Source organism: Oncorhynchus nerka, linkage group LG1 (genome assembly GCF_034236695.1).
Source record: "Oncorhynchus nerka isolate Pitt River linkage group LG1, Oner_Uvic_2.0, whole genome shotgun sequence".
In the NCBI taxonomy this organism is placed as follows: Eukaryota; Metazoa; Chordata; class Actinopteri; order Salmoniformes; family Salmonidae; genus Oncorhynchus; species Oncorhynchus nerka.
Window position 1 is genome coordinate 36,815,322 of NC_088396.1, and position 10,694 is coordinate 36,826,015.

The 10,694-nt window shown below is 44.3% G+C and overlaps 1 protein-coding gene across 3 annotated transcripts in view; it reads left to right on the forward strand.

The window, feature by feature from the left end:
- The window catches only part of LOC115129786 (unconventional myosin-Ib-like), a 146,999-nt gene that overhangs the window by 23,492 nt on the left and 112,813 nt on the right, over positions 1-10,694 (forward strand). For all 3 annotated transcript variants that reach the window (XM_065018490.1, XM_065018491.1, XM_065018493.1), the window contains exon 3: positions 1,273-1,388. In XM_065018490.1, the coding sequence (XP_064874562.1) occupies positions 1,273-1,388 (116 nt within the window). The remainder of the gene's footprint in view (positions 1-1,272; positions 1,389-10,694) is intronic.

Consider the following 10,694-nt stretch of genomic DNA (forward strand, 5'->3'; position numbering starts at 1 on the left):
TTCCAATTCCTTGAATTCAGTGTCTGATATCAGCCATCACTATTGGTGAAGAAGTCTCAGAACGACTACCCCCTCTCCTTGAAGCCACGGAAGTTCAAGACCGACCACAGTACTACAGGCATTGTTAGCAGAAAACAGGATCCCCCCATTATAGTGAATGGAAAAATTGCCATCTTCGTGGAAATAAAACGTAATCACAGTACCAATCATTTCTTCTAATAGCCTTGTTATTGTTTTTTTAGCAAATTATTTTTCTTAAGTCTGCACTGTTTTGAATGGGCTCGTAAGTGTTTCACGGTCAAGTCTACACCTGTTGTATTCTGTTCATGTGACCAAGAATTTGATTTGACGAATGTCATTGAACTGATTTTATTTTAAAATCACACAAAAAGTTATAAGGATAATTAAGTTGCTAATGGCATCCTGCAGTACCCTGGTCGGCCTTCAACTTGAGATACTCAATGAGGGGGCAGCGCTTACCTAGCCTGCAAAGTCACTTCCTGGAGTAGTTAAAACTGCTATGTTATGTCTCCATGAGACACCATCTTAACAGACTTCATATGGTTTCAATGCGCTGTTGAGTCTACACATAGGAATGAATGGTGTCGTGACCGATTGCTTTGTCCATTATATATATATATACACAGTCATTTCCCCCACCACCCTCTGACCCTACATTTCTCCATCTACCAGACACCTCTGTGGCAACTTAACCTTTGTTGCCCATCCACTGCTCAAAGCGGTGTTCTCCTACCACCGCATCCCAGGATTCCACACATATTTCCTTAGCTTTTATGTCTCTTGTCTCTGTGCTTCTTCCACTCCGGTTTCAGCATGCCTAATTAAACGCAACATGATGGAATTCCCAGCTGGGAAGAGCTGAGGGAGGCAGAAATGAAACTCCTTTCACCTCAGTGCTTCCCCGAGAGCAGATCTGGGCATGTTATCACTTTCAGACACCACAGCAGTATGCCCTACCTGAGATTCAAACTCTCTGAACACTACTCTATCTCCTACACCACTTGAGGCATCTAGCTAAACACCCTGAGAGCAATCAACTCTTGTTCTTTCTCACTCTTACACTTTATGGTCACTTCACCTCCTGAAGTCCCTCTCGTCTCTCCCTCTCATCTCTCCCTCTCGTGTCTTTCTCTCTCTTTCTCTCAACCCCCAGAAACACAGGGGTTGTGGTGATCTCTATTGTCACAAATGTCTAAACACTACTACTTACTGCATATCCATACCCTGATGTCTTGTTTTCTCTCTCTGCAGACATACATCGGCAGTGTGGTGATCTCCATGAACCCCTACAGGACTTTGTCTATCTTCACACCAGAGAAGGTGGAGGAGTATCGCAACAGGAACTTCTACGAGCTCAGCCCACACATGTGAGTCCCTGGCCTAGGTCCTTCTTCCACCCGGTCTTTGTTAAGAGCCGTCTACCTCCACCCCACTGCTGGCATGTTGTTGTGTAGGTTGCATCTTTTTGTCAAAGTTGAGGCCACAAGCAACAAAGGCCCCCTGTTGTTTTATAAAGACTTGATGTTTCAGGCAAAATGTCAAACACACAAGTGAACAGCATTGTTTGGTGCACACCATCAGAAATATTTGAGCCCAACAGAAACAATCCACATGTCGGACAGTAGGTTGGTGGAGAGGTTTTGGTTTTGCCTCTGAGTTCAGTTTACTGGTCCCTTTGTGATTTCCATGGACCAGTATGGTTGAACAACTACAGTTCAACCAAATGAACCAGTAATGAGATGGAGGACATGCTGTGCTGCAGACCTACACACTAGCCCTTATTTTGTCATACAGGCAGTTGGTTAGTGGGGGGCTGCGCCTCAGACCCTGTGTTGTGCCACACTCCAGCGGATGGCTGTCTGTCCCTCCACAGCGGTGCCAGAACCAGCCCGTAGGCCCTGCTACTCAGCCACAGTAAAACAAAGGACTGCATTTGTCAATTAGCTTGCCTGCCTGCTGTCTCCCTGGGCTGCAGCAGACACTCTATGGCTCTCTAAGGGAGAGGGGGGCGAGAGAGAGGCCCTTTAGCTGTCCCAGAAATGACCGGCTTCTCACAGACAAACAAAGGAAAGGGTATTTTATTTACACAAGCACTTACACTCCAAAGAGCCTGCTACTCTTCCAGAACCCCCTTTTTCTCTTCTTTCTCTCCAAATGCAGTAACTCTGTGACCGCAGATGTGTCCAGCTGTTTGCTTTTGGTAAGCTCCTTACTGGATGTTTTCCACTCTGTCTCCAGACCCTATAGCTGTTATGTTTACGGTCTTTCTCTTGCCTGCAGTTTCTCTCTTCCACCAGTGTCATCAGTCTTGTTTAAAAGAAGTGCTCCAGTTAGCAAATTCAGTATTCCGACCACTTAACCTTTCCCATATTTTGTTACGTTAGTCTTATGCTAAAATTGATTCAATCGTTTTTTTTCCATCATCAATCTATGCACAATACCCCATAATGACAAAGAAACAATGGGTTTCTAGACATTTTTTGCAGATCTATTACAAATACAGGCACACCTGTATTTGCCAAGTTTCTCCCATTTGTTCTATGCAGATCCTCTCAAGCTCTGTTTCACCAGACCAGAGACTCTTGCTTCTCATGGTCTGAGTCCTTTAGGTGCCTTTTGGTAAACTCCAAGTAGGCTGTCATGTGCCTTTTACTGAGGAGTGGCTTCCATCTGGCCACTCTACCATAAATCCCTGATTGGGTTCTTGGTCTCCACCCTGACCAAGGCCCACCCCCTCATTGCACAGTTTGGCTGGGCGGCCAGCTCTAGGAAGAGTCTTGGTGGTTCCAAATTTCTTCGATTTAACAATGATGTAGGCCACTGTGTTCTTGCTCAATGCTGCAAAACATTTTTGGTACCCTTCCCCAGATCTGTGCATCGACACAATCCTGTCACTGAGCTCCACTGACCTCATGGCTTGGTTTTTGCTCTGACATAGACAACCTTTCAAACGTTTGGGGTCACTTTGAAATGTCCTTGTTCTTTAAAGAAAAGGACATTTACATTTTTATTTTATTTTACTTTAACCTTTATTTATCTAGGCAAGTCGGTTAACCTTTTCCGCTCAAGGAACCCCTTGACAACATTCCGCTGATTTAAAAAAAATATTTTTAGAAATATGTAACTTTCACACATTAACAAGTCCAATACAGCAAATAAAAGATGAACATCTTTATCTACCTATTGTGTCCGATTTTCAAAAATGCTTTACAGCGAAAGCACAACATATGATTATGTTAGGTCATAGCCATGTAAAAAGAGACATTTTTCCAGCCAAAGATAGGAGTCACAAAGCAGAAATATAGATAAAATGAATCACTAACCTTTGATCTTCATCAGATGACACTCATAGGACATATGTTACACAATACATGTATGTTTTGTTCGATAATGTGCATATTTATATCCAAAAATCTCAGTTTACATTGGCGCGTTACGTGCAGTAATGTTTTGATTCCAAAACATTTGGTGATTTTACAGAAATACTCATTATAAACATTGATAAAAGATACAACTTATTCACAGATTTAAAGAAAAAGTTTCCTGACAGTGCTTAATGTTTCTCATATCACTTGCTAGTCAGACTTAGTTTGTAGGAATGTTCAAAGTCCAGAGTTATAACATGGCAGGAAAAGTCAGTGGCTATAAACACACATCTAACCTGATGCTAAACTATTGAGCTAAGAGGAATAGATGGGGTATAGCTCAACATAGATACAAACCATTGTTCTCCTAGTATGTGTCCCAAATGGCACCCTATTCCCTACACATAATGCACTACTTTTGACCAGAGGCTCTGATCAAAAGTAGTGAACTATGTAGGGAGTTGGGTGCCATTTAGGGAACAGCCACTAGTTAGGCTGAAACGAAACGGATTAATCCCTTTATTGGGGCGGTTTCTCTGAATGGTCCAGAAGTGGCTGTCTGTCATGGCCCAAACTAAACGCTTCATACATTGATCTTAATCCTCCTGTCCCTGTCAGACCATCTGGACCGGTCATTCAGTCTTTGTTTTGTTGACTAACCACCTGCTCAGTGTAACGTGAGACCACCGAGTCCAGACCACTGCCACACGTCAAACCTGTCGGTCACTCCATTTCACAACGACTGAAATCTGAGGAAATGCCATAGTCAGGGTTGAAAATAGCTGGAAAAGTCGGTCACTATATACATCCGTTTTTCAGATTCTGTATGACACTTGCCACCCGCCCTGAATGATTTTTAAGGTATTGATAATACACAAGTTGGCTTCACCATTATTATCAATGACTTGTAGTATGAACATCTGTAGGAAATCCACACTGCTACCCTAGTTTATAGAAAGACCCTAATGCAGTCAAAGAAAGATGTATGTGATCAACAGGCTTGTTTTTAATGAAGTGAACATCAATTCCCTAAGGTAGATGTTAATGTTTGGTAGGGAAACGCATTTGAATAGAACATTAACGTGTCTTTGCCTTAGCCAAGCTGGTATACAGAGCAGACATGCATCACTACAGGCAAGGAGGCTTGAGTTATCTATCTTTATAACTTTGCGCTACAGTGTCTTCAAAGTATTCATGCCCCTTGAATTATTCCACATTTTGTTACAGCCTGAATTCTAAAAGGATACAAAAACATGTTTATCTCACCCATCTACACACAATACCCCATAATGACAAAGTGAAAACATTGTTTGTAAATGTTATAAATAAATGCAGATCTCATTTACATAAGTATGTGAAACAGCTAGCTAGTTAGCGGCGGTGCGCGCTAAATAGCGTTTCAATCGGTGACGTCACTTGCTCTGAGACCTTGAAGTAGTGGTTCCCCTTGCTCTGCAAGGGCCGCGGCTTTTGTGGAGCGATGGGTAACGATGCTTCGTCCCTGGTTCGCGCCCGGGTATGGGCGAGGGGATGGTCTAAAGTTATACTGTTACATATGCACACCCCTGAGTTAATACTTTTGTAGAAGCACCTTTGGTGGCGATTACAGCTTTGAGTCATCTTGGGTGTATTAGTTTTGCACATCTGGATTTGGGGATATTCTTCCTTGTAGATGTTATTAAGTTAGATACGGAGCGGTGGTGAACAGCAATCTTCAAGTCTTTCCACAGATTTTCAATGTGATTCAAGTCTGGGCTTTGGCTGTGCCACTCAAGGATGTTCACATTCTTATTCTGAAACCATGTTAGTGATGGTTTGGCTGTATGTTTGGGTCTGGAATGGAATGGAATTATTTGCCCCACTTTAACATGCTGACCACACCGCCTGCTTCAAAATAAATATATACATATTATTCAATCATTGCATCCACACTGCTAATGCGCATCTGCGTAGCCAGGCGCTAAAGTAGGTCTTGGTTCTATGCAAACCCGCTTCTCCCATCTCCTCATTGGTTTTCAGGAGAATATACCCACATGGGTGATTGAGAGCTGAACTGATGTCCACACTCCAGTCCAGTTGGTGGTGGTAATACACCTTCAAGTTGCTTGCCAACCGCCATATAAAGTCCAAAGAAGAAGCCTAATGAAGGAGAGATTACTAGAAACAAACTCGGTTTACCATTTTATCCATGGATTAATTGTCGGAGTAGAAGACCTTATGCATTATAGGTAAAATAACAACCAAATGTTTATATCCCAGGACAAATTATCTAGCAACAGCAAGCTAGCTAGCTAAACATATAATGCTTTTCGACCTGTCCCCAAATGAATATAGTTTGTTCAGAGTCCGTTTTGATATTTCAACCTGCGTGTCTTGATCGTAAAGTAATTTTGCTCAGGAGTGGCTTCCATCTGGTCACTGTCTGGTAAAGCCCAGGTTGGTGAAGTGCTGTAGAGACTGTTGTCCTTCTGGCAGGTGATCTCATTTTAGCCAAGGAACTCTGTAGTTCTGTCAGATTAGTCATTGGGTTCATGGTCACCTCCCTGACCAAAGTCCTTCTTGTCCGATTGCTCCATTTGGTTGGCTGGCCAGCTCCAGAACACTCTAGAAATTGTTTTATACCCTTCCCCAGATATATGCCTCATCACAATTCTATCTCAGAGATCTCCGGACAGTTCCTTCGACTTCATGATTGTTTCTGCTCTGATATGCACTGTAAACTGTGTGAACATTATATAGACCGGTGTTTCTTTTTAAATCATACCCAAACAATTGAATTGGCCACAGGTGGACTCCCAAGTTGTAGTGATGTCTCAAGGTTGATCAAAGGAAATTGGATGCACCTGCGCTTAATTTGGAGTGTCATAGCAAAGGGGTGTGACTAATGTAAATTAGATTTCTGTATTTAATTTTCAATACATTTGCAAGAATGTCTAAACATGTTTTCACCTTGTCATTATGGGGTATTGTGTGTAACTGTGTGAGGGGGGGTCTATTTAATACATTTTGAATTCAAATTGTCTCACAGGGTTTCCTAAACTCGGCACTTGGGACCCGTGTTTGAGAAACGCTGCTGTAACACAACAAAATGTGGAACAAATCAAGGGGTATGAATACTTTCTAAAGGCACTTTATGTAATAGAAACCTACTCTAGACCAGGGGTATTCAACTGGACCCTACGAGGTCCGGAGCCTGGTGGTTTTATGTTCTACCTGATGATGAATTGCATCCACCTGGTGTCCCAGGCCTAAATCAGTCCCTGATTACAGGGGAACAATGAAAACAATGCAGTGGAACTGGTATCGAGGTCCAAAGTTGAGTTTGAAGGGCTCTAGATGGACTATTGCTGTTGATACTGGATGAGGAATGGCACATAATATTTAGTGCTGGACTGGGCCTGTATTCTTCCGAGTAGGAGTGCTGATCTAGGATCAGTGTTGCCTTTGGATCACAATAACATATGAACAGGGGAACCTGATCCTAGATCAGCACTCCTACTCTGAGATGCCTTATGAGTGCGGGCTCAGGAGTACCTAGGCCAGTATTTGGGATGGTGTTGATTTGAATCTAAAGCCATTTCCCTCGATTACCATTATCAGATCTACAAGTCACAAAAGACAACAGTGGGCTATGACTAACTGGGGAGTTGAATCTGCTCGACAGGAAAGGCAGTATGTATTACTACAGCTTGTGGACAATGTGGTAGAGTTTTTACTACACCAACCTGTTCTTTCAAAAGTCGACCATGCAGTAAAACAACAAGATTAAATGAAAGAAACATTTACTTGGCTTAACAAGATCCGCACACATGAAGCTCTGCTCAGCCATGTGGTCCTTTCCTCCGTGACCCAAAAGGATACTGGGTATTTACATTGAAATTAAATAACACATGCACACACAATTTTCATGCAAACCTGAAAGGATCAAGAGTGAAATAAAAAGAGTATCGAAGTGTTCCAATGGTTTGCACTAGGCACATCATCCTGATGTAGGCCTGTAGTTGTGATTTATATGAATGATAAGAAGCCATTAGTTAATTCATCAATGCATGGTTTGATCCTACTGTCTACATGATTACAATGATTCTGATTTAAGGGCTGGACAAAATATCATGTCATTGTATTTTATGTTTTTGGAATAATGCAAGTTCTACATTTGGCTTTGTAGTGTGTAACCCTAGGGTGGCACCACATACATTCTAAGTGATTTCAATGGGTCGCTCTCTGTTTTGATTTGTTTTATACTGTTTAAATAAACTTCAACCAAAAAAAGCATTCTGCATTTTTATCCATTTCTGCATTTCCTGCACTCATTTGAGATCATTTCCACACTGCCACATGGGCTGCACGATATGGGCCCAAAAAAATCGAGGCTTTATTTTTAACCAAATTTTGGAATTTGACTTGTGATTTTAAATTAAAACACGTGAGTGAACGATTGGAATCATGGAAAATTAATGATTCGTTCTAATTCGATAGCAGTAATAGTGGGCACAAACACAATAGTGTTTGACATGACAATGAATGAAAATGGCAAGGAGGGGTTATTGTGACAGGGAAGGAACTAAAGTATTGGTCAGTGTTTCCTAGGGGACCCTATCATCTTTGGTTACATGAAATGTTTTCTCTTAGCTGCTTCATATAGCTAACAGTCATGCTTCACCTATTCCTCTTTTAATTTATAAGATAGTGTTGCACAAACATGTAGATTTACGCCTACACCATCACTGGTATCAGGCTGGATAGCTGCGTTTGCGCTGATTCAGTACATTTATTAGCTAGCCAGATGTAAGAAACACAATCTAATAGTGTAATTATAGAAAGCTTGTGAATTTATATTTAGAAGCAAAGTGGAAACCGCATCGTACTCATCAACATCGTTGCATGTGCTGCATTGGCCATGCAGGCTGAACGCAAGTGTCTCGTGGCCGAGCAACAACATGCACTCAATGAGTGATAATAAAAATCACATTTAAGAAACCAAACATTCCAATACTGTCAAGACTACAGGCCTCCTCAAGCTTCACGTACAGGAGCCGTCCCCGGCTGTGTGGCCTGAGGTTCAACAGGCTGTGAGGTGCTGATGACCAAGGTGGGCCATCCTAGTGGGAGGTGGTAGGCCATCGCTGGTGTAGACACCTTTTTTTAGTTTGATGACCAGTCCAAGGAGGGGAAAAGTGGATTAAGTTACAGGCAGTTTAGTCTCCTTCACTGCACACAGTGTCTTGGGATTCTGAGGTGGTTCGATGATGCGGATTATTTTATGGAGTTTAGAACGTCATTTTTGTTCATGCCTGTTTTGAATGGAATGCTGTTGAGAACCGTAATCTGTTCTAGCTCAGTTTGGCTCAGAAGTAAGCATTTTCCAACCATGGTGGGTGGGTTATTATTCTATCTTAGTTTTCATATAATACACAAGATTAGGCAGTAAGGCTTGACTGCTTCACCAGTCATTACGGAACGCCATGAAGTTATATACTGAGGCTTCAGTCCATTATTAGAGCCTGGCTCGCTGCATGTTTGCTGCTGTGGTTTCTAGAGAAAAGCCAAGCCCATCACTGTCATTTTATTATTGCCGGGATAGCTACCTGCTTTGCTTTGAGGAAAAACTGTCTGCATATCAGTCAGAAGTTTGCTGGACGAATTTAGCACTGTTACACGGTTAAATTAGATACGGAATGCTAAGCATTATCATATGGCGTAACAGTCCCTATGAGGGAGTGAACAGTCCCTATGAGGGAGTGAACAGTCCCTATGAGGGAGTGAACAGTCCCTATGAGGGGGTGAACAGTCCCTATGAGGGGGTGAACAGTCCCTATGAGGGGGTGAACAGTCCCTATGAGGGAGTGAACAGTCCCTATGAGGGAGTGAACAGTCCCTATGAGGGAGTGAACAGTCCCTATGAGGGAGTGAACAGTCCCTATGAGGGAGTGAACAGTCCCTATGAGGGAGGGAGTGGGCAGTCCCTATGAGGGAGGGAGTGGGCAGTCCCTATGAGGGAGGGAGTGAGCAGTCCCTATGAGGGAGGGAGTGGGCAGTCCCTATGAGGGAGGGAGTGGGCAGTCCCTATGAGGGAGTGGGCAGTACAGCCTCTAGTCTTGGGTATGACGCTACAAGCTCTCTCTAGCTCGCTCTCTCTCTAGCTCGCTCTCTCTCTAGCTCGCTCTCTCTCTAGCTCGCTCGCTCGCTCTCTCTCTCTCTAGCTCGCTCTCTCTCTCTCTAGCTCGCTCTCTCTCTCTCTAGCTCGCTCTCTCTCTCTCTAGCTCGCTCGCTCTCTCTCTAGCTCGCTCGCTCGCTCTCTCTCTAGCTCGCTCGCTCGCTCTCTCTCTCTCTAGCTCTCTCTCTCTCTAGCTCTCTCTCTCTCTAGCTCGCTCTCTCTCTAGCTCGCTCTCTCTCTAGCTCGCTCTCTCTCTAGCTCTCTCTCTAGCTCTCTCTCTAGCTCTCTCTCTAGCTCTCTCTCTAGCTCTCTCTCTAGCTCTCTCTAGCTCTCTCTCTAGCTCTCTCTCTCTCTAGCTCTCTCTCTAGCTCTCTCTCTAGCTCTCTCTCTAGCTCTCTCTAGCTCGCTCGATCTCTCTCTAGCTCGCTCGATCTCTCTCTAGCTCGCTCGCTCTCTCTCTCTAGCTCACTCTCTATAGCTCTCTCTCTAGCTCTCTCTAGCTTCGCATCGCTCTCTCTCTAGCTCGCTCGCTCTCTCTCTAGCTCGCTCGCTCTCTCTCTCTAGCTCGCTCTCTCTCTCTCGCTCGCTCTCTCTAGCTCGCTCGCTCGCTCTCTCGCTAGCTCGCTCGCTCGCGCTCTCTCTAGCTCTCGCTCTCTAGCTCTAGCTCTCTAGCTCGCGCTCGCTCTCTAGCTCGCTCTCTCTCTAGTTCGCTCTCTCTAGCTCGCTCCCTCGCTCTCTCTCTCTCGCTCTCTCTAGCTCGCTCGCTCTCTCTCTCTAGCTCGCTCTCTCTCTCTAGCTCGCTCTCCCTCTCTCTAGCTCGCTCTCCCTCTCTCTAGCTCGCTCTCGCTCTCTCTAGCTCCCTCTCCCTCTCTCTAGCTCGCTCGCTCTCTCTAGCTCGCTCGCTCTCTCTAGCTCGCTCGCTCTCTCTCTAGCTCGCTCGCTCTCTCTCTAGCTCGCTCGCGCTCTCTAGCTCGCTCTCTCTAGCTCGCTCGCTCTCTCTCTAGCTCGCTCGCTCTCTATCTCGCTCGCTCTCTCGCTCTAGCTCGCTCTCTCTCTAGCTCGCTCGCTCTCTCTCTAGCTCGCTCGCTCTCTCTCTAGCTCGCTCGCTCTCTCTCTAGCTCGCTCGCTCTCTCTAGCTCTCGCTCTCTCTA